The 23,768-nt window shown below is 53.3% G+C and overlaps 2 protein-coding genes across 2 annotated transcripts in view; one reads left to right on the forward strand and one right to left on the reverse strand.

Annotated features, from left to right (window-relative positions):
- Positions 1-23,768, forward strand: part of SMOX (spermine oxidase) — a 204,044-nt gene that overhangs the window by 90,715 nt on the left and 89,561 nt on the right. The window lies entirely within an intron of this gene.
- ADRA1D (adrenoceptor alpha 1D) lies at positions 26-22,256 on the reverse strand. The gene is made up of 2 exons (XM_057700955.1): positions 21,146-22,256; positions 26-1,462 (listed from the first exon to the last, which is right to left on the reverse strand). The coding sequence occupies exons 1-2, from the start codon at positions 22,254-22,256 to the stop codon at positions 876-878; spliced, it is 1,698 nt and encodes a 565-aa protein (XP_057556938.1). The 3' UTR covers positions 26-875.

Genomic DNA, 23,768 nt, shown 5'->3' on the forward strand with positions numbered 1-23,768 from the left:
CAGGTTGAAACTAGAAAGGTGAACACAGACCCAATTTATCCTGTTGTGGGCCTTTAGTACTTGAAGGATTTTAGAAAAACACAAAGTAGTTCTTTATGCGTTGTAAGCTAAAGAGGAACAGTTTGGACAAAGAGTTTGGACAAAATAGGAGTATTCTGACCAATAAATACGTCTAAAAATGACAAAGCTCTCCCCATCTGGTGGTTTCAGATCCCAGCAAGAAGCAGTGGGCACAGGCACAAGGAGCTATGTACAGAGTGTAAGGCCCCTGGGGAGACAAAGCGAGGGGCAGGGTGGAGCCTCGGCGGGGCAAAGTGGGCCTGCAGGTTGATACAACAGGCCTGTAGGACCGTCATCCCATCTGCCACCATGGCTTGTGGGTGGCACTGGCAGGCCCACTGGATTCCTCCAGTCTGCAGTAATGAGAAATTTGGTGCATTGAGAAGCCCTGGCCCCACTGACTTTTTCAGGAGGGGAGACATTGGGGGCAGCCAGGCAGGGCCTCTGCGCCCTTTCCTCCCCAAGAGGAGGGACAGGGCTGCCTGGCTATACTTGGGGCCATCTACTCAGGGTTCAGGGCATGGATGGGGAAGTGTTTCTCAAACAGGGGTTGGAAGCAAATGGCTCCAAGGAGCCCGCAGCCCCTCCCTTGAAAGGAGAAACTGGGGGCATCTGTGTCCAGGAGTGGGGAACCCATAACTTTCCACCCTTCAGGGGCCTTACCCCTAACCTCAGTTCCTCAGGGATGCCTGGGAGCAGTCGCCCTGATCAGCTTCTGGGTCCCTGATGCTCACAGGCCTCTTGAACAAAGCCAGCCTCCCTCTCCACACCCTTCTCCCACCCCCAGCACACTCCCCGGCCTAACTCAGGGGTCCTTAAATATCAGTTTCCTGGAGATGGCTATAGTTCGCCAATTCGAAGGCCTGACAGGTGGTGCCCTCGGCTGCATCGTGGACAGCCGAGGACACGGCTTCCGCCTCCGCGTGCAGGGCGCACGCGGCCTCTCTGGCGCGGATCTTCTGCAACGGGCTGGAGACCTTGGTGTGCAGCTGGGGGGTGGGTCTCCGGAACGGCCGGAGCAGCCTCCACTTGCGGAAGGCGCAGGGCAGCTTCTGACGGGTGACCGTCGGCGCCTGCGCCTTGGGTGTGCCCGAGGAGCCAGGAGCCGAGGGCGCGGCGAGGGCCAGCGGGGCGCCGGGAGGGACGGCTCCTGGGCCCGGGGCGCAGTCAGGCCGTGGCCCGCCATTCGAGGCCTGCCAGTGGCGACCGTAGACGCTCCAGAGGGCGCGGCGGTGCCGGCGACTCCCACGGCACCTGCAGCGCAGGAGGCGGAGGAAGGCGCGCTTGAACTCCCGGCTGGAGCAGGGGTAGATGAGCGGGTTCACGCAACTGTTGAAGTAGCCCAGCCAGAAGATAACCTTGAAGACGCCCTCTGAGGGCTTCAGCTGTGGGAACAGGGAGCCTGCGGGGAGCAGAGACCCAGGCTGGTTAGATGCTCAGGGAGAGGGAGGCCCAGGCAACCCCTGGCGCAAAAGGGCCACCCTCCCCACACTACGCCCCTTTCAGGGGCCCTGGCCATTCATCATCTGGGAGCTCTCGAGATCTCTCTCCTCAGTAAGTCCTTGATATAATTCGAGGGTGTCTATGAACTTGCATGAGGAAAAACAGTCATCTTCAGTTTTACTCATGTTTACCTGACATTGAACATTTCCCATGCGTGGAAGCAACAATTCTGAGTAGAATTAGACAAAACGATGTGAAATCACTGTTTTGTAGCTCAAAACTGGTGCCATATTGGCTGTTTTCCACCTGATATTAGCTGTTGCTACAGATGTTTTGAAATATTGTGTATGCTCCTCACCATTTGGAAATGTTAGTCACTAGAACACACCACTAGATCTTGTTATTTAAAGCCTTCATGTAGGGCTTCCCTGGTGGCGCAGTGGTTAAGAATCTGCCTGCCAGTACAAGGGACACAGGTTCAATCCCTGGTCTGGGAAGATCCCACATGCTGCGGAGCAACTGAGCCCGTGTGCCACAACTACTGAGCCTGCGCTCTAGAGCCCACAAGCCACAACTACTGAGCCTACACTCCGCAACTACTAAAGCCCATGAGCCTAGAGCCTGTGCTCCGCAGAAAGAGAAGCCACCGCACTGAGAAGTCCACGCACTGCAATGAAGAGTAGTCCCTGCTCTCCACAACTACAGAAAGCGCGCGTACAGCAATGAAGAGCCAACGCAGCAAATAAATAAAAATAAAATAAAACCTTCATGTGGAAGCGCATTACTAGTAAATCACAAATTTCAATTAAAAATAAGTGAAATGGATTTCATCTGCAATTCTTTGGTTAGATTTTTTTGCATTTAAAAGAGTAACTCTGAGAAAGGCTCCACACACTTTGCCAGATGTCCAAGTCGTCCCTAGCATAAAAAGGGGAAGAACTCCTGAATTAAATGTTGACCAAGGCCTGCCCTGTGCCAGGCAGTGTGCTGGGCTCTCATCAGACACGTGAGGCCCTGCTCTCTCTTGGTAGCACTGCGGATCAAATATCATGGAATGCAGGTGGGATGCTGGTGGTGCTCAGTATATAGGGGTGGGGGACTTAAAGGGCCTGAGGATGGACAGGAGCCAGGCAGGATGAGGGAGGGCAGAGGGTACCAGGAGTGGAAGGGACAGGTGGGCAAGAGGATGACAAGTTTGGGGCATGGAAATGTCCTGTAGGATACGCTCAGGAAACTTCATTTGGGACCGATGGTGAAGTGCCTTAAATGCTGGGAAGTTTGGCTTTTATTCTGTGGGTAGTTAGGAGCCATGATATTTTTGAGCAGGCGCGAGACAGAACCTAGAATTAAGCCTCCATGAACACAATGCCCACGGGCTGCTGGAAGGCAGGATAGTGGGGCTGTCCTGGTGGAAGTGGGAAGTGGTCAGGGAAGGCTTCTGGGGTGGCTTTAAAGGGGAGCAGATTGCCAGGCAAGAGGAGGTGGCGGCACTGGGATCTGAACGGTGCCAGGAAGACAAACCTCTCCCCTGGCTTCCCCACCATGAGTCTCAAGGAGTCACGTCTGCAAAGGCACCTAACAGAATGCAAAGACATCATCCAGGAAGCAGAGGCCACTTTGTCACCCTCACTATCCTCGGCAGCAGCAGGGGTCGGGGGTAGGTGGCAGGTGCATCCCACCCCAGGCAAAAGCTTCAGGCGTCTGCCAGGCTGAGCAGACCACGGGTCGTGGTTCTTGACAAATCATGGGACCTGCTTTCTCTTCTTCTTGCCCTCAAAGAAATAAGAGCAGGGTCCCCTACTGAGGGAGCAGAGGTACCATGTCCCCCTCTTTGACCTGGGGGCTCTTGCATATCACCCACCTCCCACCTGGTGGGATTCCTGGGTGCTAAGAGACACTGAAGCGGAAGAGGAGTGTCAGGCAGTATTGTGTGGCCCAGGATTTTCAAACCCTGGTCACTCGGCCTTGAGCAAGTTATTTGGCCATCTAAGTCTCACGTTCCTTTTTCTGTGAAATATCCACAACAATATTTCTTTGGAAGGGATTTTGTGACGATTCATAAATTTCAGGGCACAAGACTTAGCAGGTTTATAATAAATACTGGAGTCTATTCACTCCCCCCCTTCCCTATTTCTGTGGCTTTTGAGAGAAAAGACCTCAGCCCTGGGAAGGGACCCCACTCTGGAGAGTGGCCAGAAACAGAAGCTGAGGCCTGGTGGGTTTGGGGGAGGCAGGGGCATCAGTCAGAATGTGTTAAGGAGATAATTTCCCTTGGGAGAAAAATCAGGCAGTTGTCCCTGGAATGTAGGGGCCACCAGGGTTGACCTCAGCCTCCAGGAAGGCAGCCTTCCAAACAGCATCCCTCAACGGCTGCAAAATAAGACAGAGTGCTGAAAATAACTTTCTGACTCAGGCTAGAATTTTTTTATATTTAGCCCAGGATGACAAATCAGGGGACTATGCTTTCAGCAGTAAGCCAAAATCCAGCCAAAGGGCTTTGTTAATTGGTGTGGTCTCGATTCAGATTGGTGGGAAACTGGCATATCGTAGTGTGGCCTGGGCCTTGTTTTAAGCATTAAAATTCTAATTTATGCTCAACCAACCTATGTGGAAGCCTGCTGCCAACTGGGAATTCCTTATACACAAAAGGAGCTGGGATTCAAACTCAGCCTTTCAGCCCCAAGGTTTTCCTATCGTGTCCTGCTGAGATTCTGTCTTATTTTGGGCTCTCCCAGAAGCAGACCTGAGACAAGGATTCAGATGCAAGTTGTAAATTTGGAAGGTACATGAAACACCAGTAGTGAAGTGTGATAAAAAGAGGGAAGAGAAGGAAGCTGATAAGAGGAGAGTTGACAAGTTAGTCATTGCTGTGGGCAACCGGGGCACAATCTCACTGCGAGCTCTGGGGGCCTGTGGAGCACAGGACCCTCAGAGGGGTTGCACCAGTGAGGTGAGGGAGGTGGGGTATCTATACTCCCACTCCCATTGTCAGTGTTTGGGCTGCTCCCTCAGGGTGTTAATTTCCCATATACTTCCTGCCTGCTGTGTCGGGGGACAAGGAGGATTTTGCTGGTCAGAAAGAGCCATGGCCAAAGAGATGGAGGCAGCTGCTGGGGCGGAAAATGACCCGTGTGTAGGGGGGGTGGGTGAGGCACTGACCGCAGCCGCCACAATTTTGCTTTATTTGCCGTCTGCCCTCTGTGCACTGACATCTTGCCTGGAAGATACAGATATCTGTGCCTTGGGCTCCAGCTTCCACAGGCAGGAGCTCCTGAGAAACTTTTACCCTGTTCCCTTCACATACGGCAGTTCTGAGCCGCACATCTACCTCTGCCGAGGGTGCTGTAGTCCACTCCCTATGCTTCCTTGCACCCTGCCTCACTCTCTGCTGCCTGCCCGCCCCAATGTTCTCTCATCTGCCCACAGCCACTTTCATGGATCTCTGGGTCAGGGCGGGGGTGGGGGGGGCTTGCGGGCATTTCCCCCCCCTTTGCCATGGACGAGGTGGGTCACTGTCCTGAGACCCCCGAGGGGGCGCGCTAGCATTATCCCTGCAGCGCTGCCCTGCTGTGGGGGCATCAGTGGACAAGCCCCTTCTCGGCCACTCCCAACTTTCTCCTCCTCTGGGATATGGCCTCTTAGGCTGACCATCTGTTTTGCCTCTCTGTGCCTTCTCATTCCTCTCCAGCTGCCCAGCACAACCTCTGCCAGCCCCAGAAGCCTCCACGCGTACGTGGGGGCTCTGAGGCAAGGCCTCTGTCTCTCAGTACCAGGCAGCCCCCTTCTCTGCTCTGAGCTGGCTCCCCCTCCCCCTCCCCACATTGTCCACAGCCTTTCTTGCAGGCATAAAGCCCAGGTGTGCTCACTCATCTTGGCAGCTGTCGCTGGAAACAGGCGTTCATGGGACTCCCTCCTTCAGCCTCCTGGCATCCAGGCGCCCAGCACCACCCCCTTGTTCTCCTTTCTCTTGCGATTCCCCCGTCGTCTTCATGTGCATCAGCTAAGCGGCTGCACTGCTCACTGCCCTCTGGCCACAGTGGGCTCCCCAGTCTTGTCTCTGCGCTTTTGCACACCGTCATCCTGGAATGCCCTTCCTCATTCCTCCACCTGGTAGCGCTGTCGCCAGTGCCACCTCCTCCTGGGAGCCTTCCTCACACCACCCGCTCCCGACCCGGCAAAGTTAGTTGTATTCCGCCCTCCCCTAGCACATCTATTCACTTCTAAGTGTCAAGCACACTGCAGGTAACTACTGGTTTCCCATCTATCTGATCCTTAAATGGCGAGCTCCCCAGGCCATGCTTGGCACATCGTAGGTGCCCCACATAGTCTAACCCTTCTCTTTATCACATTCTGCATCCCATCCCTCACCAATTCCTATCGGTCCTGAATCCCCCACTTCGCACCTTCCCGTTACTACCCTGGTCCCAGCTACTATCATCCTCTACCTGCAGTGCCCTTCCAAGCGGGCTCTCTGCTCCTGCCCCTGTGCCCCCCATAGTACCCTGTTCTCCATAGCAGTAGGGGGGGGGCGGGGAGGGGAGTCCTTTTAAAACATAAGGCTGAAGAGTTCATTTCTTCACTAAACCTATATTCCACTGCTGACTGCAACTTTCTGCCCCCTCTCTCTTATCTGTACTTTGACCTGCTGGCCCCTTGGATTATCCTATCATCTCTGCTTAGCGGAGACGTCTCATTTTCACCCCAGCTGTTCTCTCCTCAGTCCTTCCACGTGCATGTCCTTCTGGATCTGGGTTGTACTCATCCAGCCCGATTCTAACTCTGGAGAGATTCACCCAGGCTCTGAACTCGCGTAGGGTCTCCGACCTCAGCTCCGTGTCCCGGCTCCCAGCAATCTCGCCGCCCATCCTCAGCCCCTCTGCCCTGATTCCTGCACCAGCTCCTTTGAGGCTTTCCTCCTCTCCACAGGCCCTGCAGTCTGCCCCTTCGCCTTCTCCAGAGCAGAAGATCTCACTTCCTGTTTCACAGAGAAAACAAGACAAAGAAGCTGGGCACTCACTCAAACCTTCTTCTCCTGTCTTCCTCCTTGGTAACGAAGGATTCTCTCCTCCCACCCGAGGTTCAGGTCTCTACTTGTGCTGTGGGGCTCCTGACCCATCGGTCACTTGTGAGCTTGCCTCTGTCACAGCGGGACCCACTTGGCTGTTCTCTGGCTATGACTTCATTCTCTCCACCCTTTCTATCCACACAAGCCATCTCCTCTCCCCCACCTGCTTTTCACTCCACTGCGTTGCCCCACTGCCCCCCCATCCCCTCCCCCCAACCCCGCGCATCGGTCCCCCACCTGCAGATACTGCTCTCCACCATCCCGGACACTTCTCATCTCACCCGGGGCTTCTGGGGCGCTGTTCTCTTGGATTTTCTACTCTACATCAATTGTCTTTGCTCCTTCTTTCTCATGTCCCCTCTGCTACGTGTAGGAGTTCCCTTCTCAGAAGAGTCTTGTAATCTCCTCTCTTTGTGCTCTCCTGGCAACTTCAGCCAGGCTCACTGACTTTTCGCTGATAATGCCCCAGTTCTATCTCCAGCTTGATCTGCTCTCCCAAATTCTAGACTCATAGATCCCAGACTCATTGCCTCCCAGACATCTCCACTTGATGTCTACTGGCATCTCACACTTATTCTGCTCTCATAAAGCTTACATTTCATAGGGCAAGACCAGCAATACATAGGATAAACAAGGAAGATGCCGACATATCAGATAATAAAACATGCTAATAAAATACAAAGCAGGGAAGGAAGATAGCTAGTGTGTGTTTGTGTATGTGTGTGCATGTGGCTGGGGGCGGCAGTATAAATTTTGGGTAAAGTGGCCAGAGAAGGCCCGCTGAGAATGTGACATTTGAGTAAAGAGATGTAAGAGGTATGTGGACATCTAGGGGAAAAGCATTCCAGGTAGAGGGAACAGCACGTGCAAAGGCACTGAGGTGGCCCTGCTATGTTTGGAGAACAATGACAAGGCTAGTGTGGATAGAATGGAGTGATTGAGAGCAGAGCGGAAGGAGATGAGGTTGAAACTAAACCACTACCCTCTTCCCTGTGCCCTCTTAGCCTGTCTGAGACCACATCGTCTCTTCCCCTCGAGTAATTCAGCAGCCTCCCTACTGTCTCTTGCCTGCACCCTTGCAGCCTGAAATCTACCCTCAACTTGGTAGCTAGAATGATCTTTTAAAATATCAATATAAACAGATCACGTCACTCCTCAGGCTCAAAGCCCTCTAAAGGCTGCCATTCCCCCTCACATAAAAGTCTATGACTACACAGCTCAACCCATGGTGGCCCAATCCCCCTGACATCCTCTCCTACTCCCCCACCCCCCACCACTCTGTTCTAGCCACACTGCCCTCCTTTTGCTTCTTGGACATGCCAGACACACTCCCACCTTGGGCCTTTGCATTTGCTTTTCCCCAGAGTCTTCTTCCCCCAGAAATCCACATGGCTCCTGCCCTCATCTTTGCAGTGAGGTCTCCCTAACCTCCCATTTAAAATTTCAGCGTGCCTGAAAACAACCCAAGGGCCCGTCAACAGACAGCTGGTTTAAGAAGATGTGGTATATATAAACAATGGAATATTACTCAGCCATAAAAAAGAATGAAATATTGCCACTTGCAGCAACATGGATGGACCTAGAGATCATCATACTAAGTGACGTAAGTCAGAGAAAGACAAATATTCTACGATATGACTTACATGTGGAATCTAAAAAATAATACAAGTGAGTTGATATACAAAACAGAAACAGATTCACAGACGTAGAAAACAAACGTACAGTTAGCAAAGAGGAGAGGGAAGAGGGACAAATTAGGAGTGTGAGATTAACAGACACAAACTGCGATACATAAAATAGATAAGCAACAAAGATTTACTGTATAACACAGGGGACTGTATTCACTATCTTATAATAATCTATAAAGAAAAACAATCTGAAAAAAACCTGAATCACTTAGCTGTACACCTGAAAATCATACGATATTGTAAATGAAATACAGTAACAAAATTGCAGTGTCCCCCACCCTATACCCCTCAACGGGCTCTGTCTGTGGCGTTTACCACTCTCTCTTGTGCTATTTGAGTTATTCTTCACCTGTCTATGATCTTTCTCCATCAGTAGGAGTCCATGGGGCAGGACTAGGGTCTGTTTTGCCTGGTGCTGCACTCCCATTGCCCCAAAGACCTCATGAGCACACTGAGCACACAGTAGGTGCTCAACACTTGCCGCGTTGGCCGAATGAACCCCTCCTTTCTATGCTCTATGTCACCATGTCTGGTACATTCAATTTTCTCTCTAGTGGGGTCCCTCCCTTCACCTCATCCCTGAAGCCTTTGCTAACTCTGGCATCTCATTTTGTTTACTGGGCTGTGATAGCCCCCCATGGTCCCTTGTCTCCTCTACTCTGCACACAGCTGCTGGAGACTTATTTAAGAAAAAAAAAAGGTTTCTCTCCTTTCCCCTCTGAGGACCATTAGTGGCTTCCAATGGCTCTGAGGAATAAACCCAAGTTTTTTTGGGTTGCATTCAAGTCTTTTTAGAATCCCATGTTGTCTTCAGCTTACCTCCCTCCCAAACTAGCCACACGAAACCACAAGCGTATCTTCACACAGGGGCTGGGCTTCTGCCTTCCTGCGTGGCTCTAACTGCTCCCAAGGTGCTTTCTGCTTCCTCCCACCCACCTCTCCAGCCCAGGTCAGGTGTCCTCCCCCCAGCCAAGCCTGGGTTAGGTGCCCTTTTACGCGTATCTGCATGCTAACAAATAAAATTTGTGGCTGCTGTATCTACTCTCCTAGACTCTAGGTTTCTTGAAGGCAGGGGTGGGATTAATCATTCTTGTCATCCCAGCCTGTAACACAAAAGAGCCTGATCCAGAGCAGGGTCGTAAAGTGTCCGCTGAGTGAATGAGTAAGTGCTGTTTGGGTAGATGTACCTACGTCGCCTCTACAGTGAAGGAAATGGGAGCTCATGCTTGCCTTCTGAGTGTTTCTACCAGGCTCCATGCTGGGCCCTGTGGGCAGCACTTACTGAATTCTCATGGCATTAGCATCCCACTTTGCAGAGATTCAGTTACCTCCAGAGGGCGAGTGGCAGAGTGGGGATTTGAACTTGAGTCAGTCTAGCCCTAGAGTGCTTGGTCTTCCCATGACATCATGTAAAGACAGGAAAACACCTTCCCCTGGTCTTCCAGGGGTCCTGGGATCAGGATCCAAAAGGCTCACTTAATACCTTCCAACAGCTGCTCCACAAGCAGTGTGCCCATCCCCACCTCTGGACGTTTGCACAGCTGGCCTGGCCTGGAGGATGGCCCTCCTCCTTTCTCCACAGCAGGTCTCTCCAGCTCTTCAGACTCGGGCATAGAACCACCTCTCTAGGAGCGTTTCTGTGATTCATTCCACTCCAGGGTCTGTGGAGGTGAGAGTGGTTTCTGGAGTGCATGTGACTTGGGCACTTCTTGGTTCTGCCTCCACCAAGCAGCAGTCGTTGGCATTCTCTATGGCCTTCAGGGTGGCCTGTGGGGCCGGCCACATCAAGTTCAGCTCCCTTGCACGCATGCCCACCCAGAACACTCAGAAAGCCTGGGCTGTTGCCTGCTCCCTGCCTCTCAGGAGAGGCTGTCAAACAGCCTCCTGGGAGGAGCCACAGAAAGCCACTTGGCCATCTCCTTCCCCTCCTTCAAGTCTTTGCTCAAAAGTCGCCTTTTCTAAGGTTTGAAGTTGATGCTATCAGTGCCCCGCCCAGGTGCCCCCAGTCCCCAGCTGTTGTGAGTGTTGGCTGCTAGTGGCTTATAGTTGCCCCTTCTTTGGAGAATTGCCCTTGACCAACGGGAGCTGCTTCAACTGGGAGATGTCACCTTCCCACCAAGGTGGCAGCCCACAGCCAGTGACAGACTGAGCAGGGATGGAAAAGGCTAGCCTCCTTGTCTTGAGGTGGTGCAATTCTCTGCTGTCATTCTTGCTCCAGGGCTCCCCGTGGGGTCTGGCTGAGGCCAGACTTTGAGACTACATCCTGGGCTTAGCTCTTTTCTGACTAATCCTGCTTCCCTCCCTCCCTCCCAGGTACCTCCTGAGAGCTTCCCTCGGTCCATCACGTGTGTAAGAACTCCCATCTCAGGCTCTGAATACAGGGACATGACCCAGGACATTCTTTGTATGGATGTGTCTTTTTTAAAGAGATTAATTAATTAATTAGATTTATTTATTGGCTGTGTTGGGCTTTTGTTGCCGCGCACGGGCTTTCTCAGTTACAGTGAGCGGGGGCTACTCTTCATCACTGTGCACAGGCTTCTCACTGTGGTGGCTTCTCCTGGTGTGGAGCACAGGCTCTAGGTGCGCAGGCTTCAGTAGTTGTGGCACACAAGCTCAGTAGTTGTGGCTCGCGGGGTCTAAAGTGCAGGCTCAGTAGTTGTGGCACACAGGCTTAGCTGCTCCGCAGCATGTGGGATCCTCCTGGCCCAGGGATCGAACCCGTGTCCCTTGCATTGGCAGGCGGATTCTTAACCACTGCACCACCAGGGAAGTCCCTGTATGGATGCGTCTTCAAGCTCTCTTGATTGGTCCCAAGCCTATAATCCAGGGATTAGGTCTTGGTTGCTGTTTCAACTCTTGTGCCCACTGCTGGGAAAGGCAGGGCATGAATGTGCATGTTCATGTCCATTTCTCTCCACTCAACAGGCAGCCTGGAGCATGGGAGTGGACACACCGACCTACCTATGAGGAGAGGTGGTCAGGATGTAGGTGGGAGATGACTGCAAACACAGCCCTTGCCTGCTTCTCTCTGCTCCTCTCTGCTTCTCTCTGTTCTTGCATGTATCCACCAAGCTTGCTCCCACCTGCCTCCCCCTATTCCCTGTATTGGGTGCCTCTGTCAGGAGTCTAACCTGATGTTCAAGGATGCCGAACAGCCACTGGTCAGAAGAGGCAGGGCCTCTCCTGTGTTGGCAGGTCACTCCACTCTCCGGCATGCTGGCTGGGCCAGCCTGGCCTGTACATTGTTGGGGAAACAGGCAGCCTGTGAGGTTGGCAGGGGAGGTCTGCAACCTTATCACAGGCCAGTCGCCTCTCCTAAGTAAGAACAACATCCAGGCCCAGGAGATGCTGCTGAGATGCTGGGTAAGGCTGGAGCTGACCAATCTGGCCAAGCCTTGCTGAGGAGTGACAGTGCTGAAGCCAAGGAGGGGACTGTGTGATTAGCAGCACTCTTTCGGCATCACCAGAAGGGGGCTTGTTCTTGGCAGAATGTGAGAATTCACAGCCAGCCTTGTTCAAAGCTGGCAGCCAACCACGACCTATCAGGCTGCACCCCAGCCTTTCCGCTTTCCCACCTCCTCCCTCACTAGTGAATTTTCTATCCACAGACAGCCATTTTCTCTAGCCAGAAAGAAAGAGAAGGGTTAAAAATACCATGTCCTTCTAGATATTCAGGTCTTTCCCTGCCAACAGGGCTAGGAGAGATGGAATTCCCAGTCCTAGACTCCCTTTCTCTCTCCCAGTTCTTTCAGCTGCTCACTCAGTGCTTCTGACTCTGGAACTCAACTGCACCTTCTCCAAGAGAGGCTGGGAAGCAGCAGACCTCTTGGCTGTATTTTAAGGGGTCAGCTGCTCTCATAAGGCACACTTGAGCTGAGACCTGAAGACTCTCTGAGGGGGTAAGTCATGCATCTATCTGAGGAAAGAGAAGTCCTCAGAATTCTCCGAATTCCTTAGATAGGGGAAAGGGCATGTGCAAAGGTCCTGAGGCAGCAGGGTACTTGACAAGCTGGAGGACAACCAAGAAGTTAGGACTGCTGGAACAGAGACGGGGAGGAAGAGATGGTAAGAGATAAGGCCATTTTGAAGGAGAAACAATCATGGAAGGCTGTCAGGAAGAGGTGACCCAAAGAGGGTTCAGGTCTCAGATGGACTATGAAGACATGGAGTTGAGGATACTGTGGGGCTAGCTATACCAAGCCAAATCTCTTGAATTCCTTGCATTGCCAATTTTCCATGGTGAGAGGTAACTCCTGGGTCCTCTGGCTTGAGATAGACAAGGAACAGATCAGAAGTCCTTCTGTGCCGCATGTTTGCTTCAGGATTCTTGGGCTCTGTGGGGCTGGCCTGGAACTACTGGTATGGCCCTGGACACTCTCTGTAGCTGTGGGGATTGGCAGGGAGGGGCAGTTCCTAGAGCCACAGAGGCTGCCTGGTAGGGCCCAAGGAGGGCAGATGAGTCACAGACCTGTTCAGTGTCCTACACTGGACCCCACCCATTTCCCTTCAGCTCTTCTCCCTCCCCTTCCCCCCATCCCCACCCCCCCTTCCCTCGCTCTGTCTCTTCTCTGCTCTTGTTGTCACTTCATAACTCATTTCCTGATCTGTGGCCTTGGAGTGGTCACACCCCAAGCTCTGCGTGCCCAAGGCTGAAGTCCCTGCCAAATGGCCCTTCTGCTCAGCAGAACGCGACCCTGATCTAAGCATGAACGTTTCAGTTCTCAGGCTGAAATAACAAACGGCTCACGAGTCGGAGCAGATCCGTGCTTGTGCCAGATGAGAGAAGGTTCCCAGATAGTGGCCACTCTGTCCAGGAGTCCCAGCACTGAGTTGCCAGGGCACTGCCCACTAAGTCCCAATGCTGGCTCTCAGGGGCCCAGGCCAATGTTCTGCTGGGTCACCATCTGCAAAGCAGGGAAAGCAAATCCTCTAGCATTCAAGGGACCTTTTTGGTGGGCATATAGCTCATGAAGCAGCATGGGGCAGGATTCAGGTGGGATCAGAGGTGGGCTCAGGACCTCAGACACTTTCCCATCGGGAGTGGGCTCAAGGGCTCTGGGGGTCTGGGAGGGTCAAGCCACGCAGGAAGTGGTCATGCCCTGTGGCAATGCTCAGGGCCCTCGTGGGCAGGACCTGGGGCAGAAGGGAGCCTGGAGCTGAGCCTGGGCGCTGAGGCATTTGGTGAGATTTAAGGCTTAAAACACGGCTGCCAACTGACCCTTAAGCCTGGCTTCAGCCTGACCTCTGATCTCTGACCCAGGTAGGAAGTAACAAGGACTCTAGGGCCAGAGTGCTTGGATTCTAAACCCAGCTCTGACATTTAGGATTAAGAATAAGATCAGAATTTTTTTTTAAAGAAGTAAGTAGCAAGGGATAGTCTTGCAAGAAGGTGAAAAGGAGGAAAGCGAGAAGGTGGGGAGACAGTGAGGGTGAAGGGGCCACAGGGTTGAGGGTGAATCACTTTTAAGAGAAGTTGTGGCCACATCTACATGCTGTGTGAGTGGGCAGAGGAGAGGTGGAAGATTAGGAGGGCTGAGCAATAACTGACAAAGCAAATCCCTTAGGAAGGAAAGGGGGCTGAGAGACATTCAGAGCTGACAGGGAACCTGCAGGACTTCCAGGACACCCTAGGACTGTCTCGAGGAGGAGGCCTGCCTATGGAAAGTGGGATTTTTTTTGTTTTTGTTTTTGTTTTTAGCATGTGCTCAGTTAGACACTGATTTGCACTGGTTCACAAGAGCTGACTGATAAGTTTTCAGGAACTCTGCAAGCTGGCTGTCTCTTTGGGTAGCTTGAAATTGACCACGGTGGGACTATTTCCATCGTGGAAATGGGCAGATGCTACCAATCAGCCCCCACTCCAGAGCCAATTTTTAAACTTTTGCCAGCGCACCTCTGTGCAGCACACCGAGGAATGGCCTCATTCAGGGTCTGGGGTTCACAGAAGCAGGTGTAGGCGAGGGAGTTAAAGACGGCAAGAGAGGGTGACGTGATGGATTATGGTGCTAGTTGGGAAGGGAGGCCTAACTGACCAGAAGACAAGGTGAGCGGCAGGGAGTTGAAGGCATGGTCAAGGCTGCGGTCGGTGAGCAGGTATAATGGGAGTCAAGGAACAGATGGACTCAAGTGGCAGAGATTCACTGAGGATTTAGGGGGACATAGATCAAGGTGGGCACGTGGGCCAGGGCACGGCCTTGGGAGGAAGGGTGGAGGGGGAGTCACAGGGTGTCAGCATGGGTCAGCCTCAGTGCAGTGGAGTCACACAGATGATCAGGGTAGAGATGAACATGGGAGAGAAAGCACATGACCCCAGTATCCTAGTCTTTAAAGAATGAGGTGGAGTGATCAACAGCTCATCAGATGTTTGGGACAAACATATCAGCAAGAGTTGGGCAGAGGACAAGACCCTCAGGGGAGGAAGGATCTGTGCTCGCCCAAGAACAGAAGTTCACCCCCATCAGTGGTATGTTTTTCTTTTACAAAAAAAAAAAAAAAAAAAAAATAGCATTTCCTAGCACAAAGTCAGTGGCCAACTTAATATCAAAGAATATCCCGAGAGGTCAGATTGTGTTCTTTAAATGATCATTTTCCATTAAAAGAGACCAGGGCTCTTTAGAGAAATGGTACAGGGGAAAAAAAAGTACAAGCTGAACCTGAAACATCTCATCAGACCAGAAAACCCAAGACTCTGGGTTGTGCCAAAGGTCTCATGAGCCAACTTGGAAGGGCACCCATTGGCCAACTCTAGAACAGTGACATCTATAATGTGTGACAGATTTAAGGATCACTTTATCATGGTACTAAAAAATCTACTGGTCCCCTTTGGAAAGACTGCTAGGAAATTGACTCTTCTTTTGATAAAGGAGAGCATCGAATGGCTCTCCTGCTTTTCCTGTATGGACTCTATTTCAAGTGCCCAAAGAGCTAGCGGTGAATTCTTTTTAGACGTGTAGTCTATAAATGCAACAGGAATGACAGAGTGTGGTTATCACCACTTTAAGTCCCAGTGATATAATGGGTCTAGGCCATGGTCAATGGCTGCTAAAAGCAGCAGAGGAAAGGCTGATGGGACATTTTATAAGGAATGAATCAGGCTGACTTCATCTAAACCCCTGATCCATCATAACATCACAAAAGAGAAGAATTCTTGTCCCAAACACTGAACTTGAATCTGATCAAGCCAGTTTCAGGAAGTACAGGGAACAAGGGGACACGTTAAATGGCACTAATAGGGGTGCAAACTCCAAACTGTGGGCAACTCCTTTGGGGCAAACCATCTGGTTTCTTCACCAAACTGAAAGGGAAAAGGTGGGGGAAAGGGAATCTTATTAATCAAAGAAACGGAGGAGGCAAATCAATGGCATGCAATGTAGGTACTTTTTGGGGGGATCCTGATTCAAACAAATAAACTAAAATTTATGAGGCAATCGGCAACATTTGAACACTATGTTTGGTAATACTAAACAACTATTTTTATGTCTTATAATGGATTTTTTTTTTTAAAGTTCTCGAAATACATATTGAAGAATTTACAGATGAACTGATATGGTGTCTGGGATTTTCTTCAAAATAATAAGCAGTGGTGGAAAGTGGATGGGTTGGAATAAACCAAGATCAGCCTTAGGTTGATCCTTGCGGAAGCTGCGTCATAGGGACCTAGGGGCCATCACACTGTTCTGTCTCCTTACGTGTTTGAAACTCTCCATGATTTTTAAAAATGGAAAATAAAACCCCTAGCTCATTCCTAGGTCACATCAATGGGGGGTCACCTCCAATGCATCGCTAGTAAGGGGGGGTCAGCTGTACACAGAGGCTGTTACACTAAGTGAAATAAGCCAATCACAGAAGGACTGCATGATTCCACTAACGTAGTCAAATGCGAAGAATCGAAGAGTGGAATGGTGGGTGCCAGGGGCTGGGGGGAGGGGGAAATGGGGAGTTGCTAATCAAAAGGCAGAAAGTTTTAGCTACGCAAGATGAATAAGTTCTACAGATCTGCTGTACGACCTGTGCCTAGAGGTAACAATACTGCATGCTTAAACATGTGTTAAAAGGGTAGATCTCATGTTAAGTGTTCTTACCACAGTAATGATAATAATAATAATAATAGTAATAGAGGCCTGTGCTTTGTCACCCAGATCCTTGGTATGGCAGGATGTGAAGAGGCCATGGGTTCTGCCGATTCTTCCCTCTACACACCCTGGCTGAGCACCTACGACGTGCCAGGTGCCACAAAGGCACAGATAGGAGGTGTGATGCCAGCCTCTTCCTCAGGCTTTTGGGCCAGGCCACAGTAGTGCTATTGCTGGGGACTTGCTGCAGCGCGGCCCCGCTTCTCTCCCTGCATCTGTGGACCCTGCACCGCCTCAGGGGGCCCGTGCACATGGGTCCTTCAGCACTCGGCCGACACTCTGAGATGCAAACGCTGAAGCTACCCTCTATACCTGGCTGCCAAAGTGTGCTTTCCAGCCTGGACGCCAGTTCCTCAGACGGCTCACGGCCTCCTGCCTCCTCTTGCCTTCTCTCCCTCTCTCTTTCTCTCTCATTAAGGCATAAGATACTGACAGTCAAGTTTATAAAGTGTGTACATTTTAAGAGTACAGACTGATGACTTTACATATATATTTACCAATGCAGTCACTGCCTCGATGGAGTCACAGACAGGGAAATGGAGGTGTGGGGGATGACCCCAAGGCCCTCTCTGAGCCCCTCAGGATTATAGATGCCGTGTGTCTTTGTCCCATTCTTTGCTGCGCAGCAACTTGGGTCCCAGTGGCCCCACAGCTCAGCGTACCTTATCTGTATCTCTCTCTGCTGCAGCTCTGGCTTGACTAAAACATTTCAGGTGACAGGTGGCAGTTCACGACCCCCTGTGCCAACGTCCCCCTGGGACTCTGGGTCTCCTTCCTAAGGCTTTCGATGTCCTCTGGGCTGTTGGGGCTGCTCACTGGCCATGTCACTGCTGTGGCTGTGGCTCCTGCTTCCACTTGGCTTTGTGTGTGGAGATGTGGGTGAAGGGCACCCGGGGTCCACTCGACAACCCCCAGGTTGTGGCCCTACTGGGTGCCTTCATTTCCACAGCCCGTGGACCCTGCTGGCACACAGGGCTCTTTCTCAATCCTTCCAGCTTTGCTGCTGCTCACACCTGGTGTGGGAACCAGGACCTGCAAGGAGGGAGGTACCACTTTCTCCCGGCTGCCCCCTTCTCTGCCTCCTTCTGGTTCTTTCAAAGTGGGTGTTCCCCAAGGCTCCTTCCCCAGCCCCTCTCTTCTCTTTGTCCATCCATCCTCTTTCTGGGAGACTGTACCCCACACTCCCGCTTCTGCAACTGTATCTATCCTTGGTCCCCTTATCTAAGTTCCCAACACCCTCTTCCTCCAAGCACATACTGGCACCTCCTACCAAAATATGCCAGCCCCTTGGATTCCACATTCACCCCCAAAAGTTGCTGCTCAGAATGTTCCCTGTTCCTCCAAAGATGCCTCCCTCCTCCCAGGCCTGGCCCCAGAGCTCCTGAGGCAGGGGTGGGGTGGGGCTCCTGGCCCCCTCTCCTTCCTGCACAGCCGTCAGGCCACTGCTGCTTGTACCGCAGGCTCTGTCCCGCTATTCTCTCTGCTGCCCTGCCCTCCAAGTCACATCGTGGCAGATGAGAATATTCCGTTTCCCTGCTTGGCCTCTGTCCTGCTTTGCTCATTATTGCCAGATTCCACTGAGTTCAGCTCCATCAGTGGCCCTGGGCTTTGTTCCAGACCTTGGTGAGGTGCCGTGGGAGGCTGGGCACAGTGCAGACTGGCAGGAGGGGAGAGGTAAGGGCAGCCCCTGGGTTCCCACGCCAGGTGTGAGGAGCAGCAGAGATGAGGGACTGAGGAAGAGCAGTGCATGCCAGCCAGGGCAGAAGCCATGGAGATTTAGGGATGACTTCCTGGAAGAGGGAGACATGATCTTGACCTCAAAAGACAGTAGCCTTTTGCAGTGTTGACTGTAACAATGAACAATTAGAAAAACCGAACACTCAGCAAGAGACCTTGTCAACACCATGGAATACTCTCAAACAGAATAGTATACTGTTGCTAAAAATAACCAGAATGGCTAAATCTCAATGACAAAACATTGGGTGAAAAAGGCAAACTGAAGACGGATGTGCACGGCTGGTGCAATTTACATAAGTCCGAAGGACACACAAAACAATACTATTTATTGTTATGGATTCAGGTGTTTGTGGTAAGAGTATAAATGTGTGTGTGTGGGAGTGATAAGCACCACATTTACCTCTGGGGAGGGAGCGAGTGAGGAAGGGACAGGAGGAGGGAACTTAGTTGTGGCTGTTCTGTTTCTTTGAAAAAGAGAGGAAGTGATCTGAGGCAAATATGGTCAAATATCACCTGTTCAGTATGGGTGATTACAGGTACATGGGCACTTGTTATATTATTTTCTCCTTATCTGTGCATTATTTTGTAACTAAAAATTTTAAACGAAGTTAAGAGAACACAAAGGGAGGTGGCATTCTCTATGCACCTTGATCATTCCCGACAGGGGGCCAGTGTGAACCAAGGGGCAGGGAGGAGGCTGAGGGCACTTGGAACAGCTGGGGTTGGTTGGTGGGGAAAGAAGCCTGGGTGGTAGGCTTGGGAGGGTTCTAAATCCTGGGTGGGTGGGTTTCTAAGGTGGGGGGCACACTGACTTTCTCTTGCCAATTTGCCCTGCCCTGCTCCGCCCATCCCTCTCCCTCCCCCAACAGCACCCTCTGGCTGGATGGTTTTCAAGTCAGTGATTTATTCATTCCTTACCTTGTATTTATTGAGCATCTACTACAAAAGCAACAGCTCACACTGCACTCACCATGTACCACAGTTACAGTCACACATAATATCTCACTCAAGTCTCACCACAGTCCTACAGGTGGGTATTAGCACCATCACTGCCATCCCTAGTTTATAGATGAAGAAACAGAGGCAGAGAGGTTCAGGGATTTGCTAGGGGTTACACAGCTCATAAGGAGCAGAGCTGGGATCTGAACCCAGACTCTCGCACCAGAGCCTGTTGTCCTCTCTGCTCTGCTCTACTGCTCCTCATATGCCAGGCACCGTACCGGGCACTGTGGTGACGACACAGCTGACAGCCCTGCCCTCGCAGAGTTTCTGGGTCAGTGGTGGCAGGGGGAATCATACCCCAAGCCAAGCAACACACAAATGTGCTTACAGCTAAGGAGCTGGTAAAAGAAGAGAACGTTGTGCCCAAGATAAAAATACAGAGAAAGATACACTGAAATTGAGAGAACAGAAGAGGAAAGGCCTCTGTGGAGTGGGGACATTTATGCTGAGACCTAAAAGATGGGGAGATAGCCAGGAAGATTTGGTGAGGGCCGGCCAGACAGAGGGAAGAACAAGTGCAAGGGCATGAGCTTGGCATGGGCAAGGACCCAGAAGAGGGTCAGACAAGCCTGAGCATGCGGTGAGCAAGGCACAGGGCAGCGAAGCCATGAGGCCAGAGGGGAGGTGGCCCACCACTCAGGCCCTTCATTACAGAAGGGGGACCACGTGTCTGGGTTTGCCCGCCATAGTCCTGGTACGTGCCTGCGGTCCCAGCATAAATATTCATAATGTCTCATTTTGGTCTGGACAGTAATAAACTTGAAGGTCACCCTATCATAGGCTACGCTGAAGAGTTTCGATTTTGTTCCCAGGACGGTAGAAAAGCATTGAGGGGTTTTAGTAGAATTCTCTACTTTAGTAGAGAATTTATAATGTATAAAGGTCACTATGCTGTGTGGAGAGGGCCTGAAAGGGAGCAGCAAGGAGGCCATTGTCCCTTTCCTGACTCAGCTGCAGAGCGTGGAAGGAGCGAGGCCTGAGAAAGGCAGGGGAGGTCCTGGCTTGGGCTGGCTGAATTCTCAGCGGTGGATGAAGTGACTCAGGGCAAATGCATCTCTAGAGATGCTCTTCCCCTTCTCTGCCCTGTGCTGACCCAGCCCCAAGGCTTCCAGGAGGGGCCTCAAGGCGTGGAGGAAGGCCCTGAGAACAGCTGCCCACCTCCCAGGACTACAGAAAGCCTGTGAAAGAAATAGCAAAGTTCTCCGGAAGTGCTAAAGGACTCCGTGAACTTAAGAAACTACGATGAACAATAGTAACTTTAAATTTGATAATATGCCCTTTCCCTTCCCTTCTCATCCCCACACAGACCCCCCCCCACCTCCAAGAGTAGATTTCAGAAGTGAGAGCCCAGGACTTTCACAAATACCAGCTGGGGAGGGCCTCTCATGAGGGCCCAGCTTCCAAACTGGGAGAAAGCAGGTGGCTTCAGGTGTCTGCTGATGTTCACGAAGACTGGCCAGGGATTGCTGCTCACGAATGACTGTAGGCCCACCCACCCTGGGCACCACCTCTAGGGGCTGGCGTGTATAACTGGGGGTGGAGGCAGGGGGATATGTAGACAAGCACATACACTGCTTACCACATATGGGGCAGATGCCCGCACAGATTTCCATTGACTTTTAGAAGGTTGAGTCAAAAATAATCTGCACTCTGGCTGTAGAATTTACAGAAGTTTTAATATGACCCGAGTGCGGATAATTTTTGACGCACCCTAATATATTTAGAGAGGGCTCGGGAGTGTAAGACAAGCCCAGGGCTTGTAATGGCAGCGAAGAAGGGGGAAACGCCAGAAAAGTTCGAAGCTCATGAAACGAAAACTGCAAGCATGAAGAGTCCCCCACAAAGCAGCACGCGCACCTGTCTAGGCGACCAGGCAGGTTACTAAGTAAAACCTTCCGTGTTCAGGTGGAGGGTCACCCTGCACTTGGAAGGGCCATCCAAGTCTGGGTGCCAGGAAGGGACAGCCACAGGCTCCGGGAGCAAGAGAAGGGGCTGGTGGGAGAGAGGTGACTCACCCAGTGGCAGGACGAAGAAAAAGGGGAACCAGCAGAGCACGAAGACGCCCACGACGATAGCCAGCGTCTTGGCCGCCTTCTTCTCACGGGAGAACTTGAGCAGACGCAGGGACAGTGAGCTGCGGAAAGTGTGGCCCTTGGTGCTGCGCATCCCCCAGTGCGCCCGGTCCGAGCCAGTGCTTGCGCCGCGACGGTGGATGCGCAGAACCACCTCCGAGGCCTTGCCCCCCTCCCGCTTGACTCCCGCCTCCAGGCTGCGCGTGGTGCTTCGCGCTACCACGTACACGCGGCAGTACATGACCACGATGACTGCCATAGGCAGGTAGAAAGAGCACAGGGAAGAGAAGACAGCGTAGCCCGCCTCCTCCGTGATGCCGCAGAAGCGCTCGTCCGCAGGCACGGGCTCCTTCCAGCCCAGCAGCGGCCCCACGGACACCACGAGGGCTACGGCCCAGAGCAGCGCCAGGATGGCGGCCGCCTTGCGCTCGGTCATGATGGCGGGGTACTTGAGCGAGTGGCGCACGCCCACATACCGGTCCACCGAGATGGTGCAGAGGCTGAGGATGGAGGCCGTGCAGCAAAGCACGTCCACGGCGGCCCACACGTCGCAGAAGGCCCGGCCGAAGGCCCAGAAGCCCAGAACCTCCATGGTGGCTGAGAAGGGGAGCACCGTGGCGCTCAGCAGCAAGTCGGCCACGGCCAGGTTCACGATGAAATAGTTTGTGACCGTCTGCAGGTGGCGGTTGCAGGCCACCGAGAGGATGACCAGCAGGTTGCCGGCCACGGCCGTGAGGATGAAGGCGGCCAGGAAGATGCCCACGCCCAAGTCCTGCGCGCTCACCACCAGCCCCTCGACGGCCGCCGTGCCGTTCACCGCGCCGCCGTCGCCGGCGCCCCCCGGCTGCCGAGCCGAGCTCCGGTTGTCCTCGCCGCTGCCCGCGCCCACCACGCCGCCGCCGCCCGCGGCCCCCCGCACGCCGTCCACCGCCCGGCCCTCCGAGGCGGCCGCGCCGCCCGCGCCACCCCCGCCACCGCCCGCGCTGGAGCTCCCTGCGCTGCTGTCCGCGCGGGGTCCCTCGAAACTGACGCTCAGGAGGTCGCGGAAAGTCATCTCAACGCGCGGCCGTCGGGGGCCGGGCCTGGGCGCAGGACGAGCGACGGGTAGGGCGGCGGGCACCGGGCATAGCCACGGGGCTCCGGCTGCAGCCCCGCGCGCCGGTCCTGTCGGGGTCCTGCCCCAGATCCTGGGACGTGGAGCGCCGCTGCCCGCGAGCGCAGCGGGCCGGCCGCGGAGTAGGAGGGGAGAGCCGGGGCTGGCGGCGCGCGCCGCTCTCGCAGAGTGTCCCGGCGAGCCGGCAGTGCGGCGGCTCCCGGCCGGGCGGTGCGGGCGGCGCTCGCCGCGGCGCTCGCTACTGGGCGCGGGGGGGCGCGGGTCGGAGGGAGGGCAGCGCCGCGGAGGAGGAGGGGGCGGCCGGCGCCGAGCGACCCGGCGCCACACTTGCGGGGAGAAGGGGATCTGCGCTCTGCGCTAGCGGGCGTTCCGGGGTCCCCAGCAGCCCTTCCGAGCCCGCGGAAGCCACCCCTGCGGTGCCGCGGGTGTCCACGCCCGCCCTCTCCCCTCGCGGTCTGCTCCTGGTCCCCTCCCGCACCCCTCCCGGATCTCCTCCCTCTTCCCCCTCAGCTGCGTCTCCCTCCCGAACTTTCCCCAGCGTCTCGGTCACTGCCGGTGCCCTTGGGCGCGCCGAGTGTGCAACATGCGATTCCTAGGTCCCCGGACTCCCGGATGCGGCCGCCAGAGAGCAGCAAGCGCCTGCGATCTGCAGACTGCGGACTGGACCGCGCCGTGACGCTGAGGGTCTTCTCCAGCGACAGCCAGGATGAATCTGCTGCACCTCCTTTCTTCTCTCAGGGCACTGGACGAGGGAGGGTCTCAAACACCTTTGTCCAGTGCCATGGCGTGGAGAGCCCCAGAGGGGGTTGGAAGCTTTGGGACCTGTGATGGGCGAAGGAACAAGAGACAACATATATATATGGTTACAGCCTTCAGACCCTGCCCAGGACACATCGGTCTGCATATACCAACTTCTGCACTGTTACTTTACTCCATATCGGATGGCAAAATAAAATTTCACATTGCTACACTAAATAAGTGGCCTCGTTCTAGAGAGGGAAGGTTTAAGTACTGGAGGGTGGGAAAGGCCACTTGGCCGGGATGGTTAAAGGGGGTGGGGCAGACAGTCTGACTCCAAATCTAGGCTCTGCCCTATGTTAGCAGTTTGACCTCTTTGTGTCTCAGTTTCTCATCTGTAAAGTGAAGATAAGAGTAGTGTCTACCTACTGGCATGAAGGCTTAAGAATTAATATATCTTAGGGCCCCAGGGCAGTGTCTGCATTTTTTAGCTGAGTGGGACTAGGCAGGGCAGAGAGGATGTGGAGCTGGTATGAACCCGGGACACAGGTGGAGGGTGGGTTTGAGGAGCCTTTTGTTGACTAAAAACACTGGGTAGGGAGAAACAAAACGTGACCATTCCTTTGGCCAACATAAAAATACTAACCAGGCTGCTGTCATATGTCAAGCCATGTTGGACACTCTGGGTGGCAGGGGAGGGGGAAATTGCAGGGA

This window comes from Hippopotamus amphibius, chromosome 12, assembly GCF_030028045.1.
Source record: "Hippopotamus amphibius kiboko isolate mHipAmp2 chromosome 12, mHipAmp2.hap2, whole genome shotgun sequence".
Lineage (NCBI taxonomy): Eukaryota > Metazoa > Chordata > Mammalia > Artiodactyla > Hippopotamidae > Hippopotamus > Hippopotamus amphibius.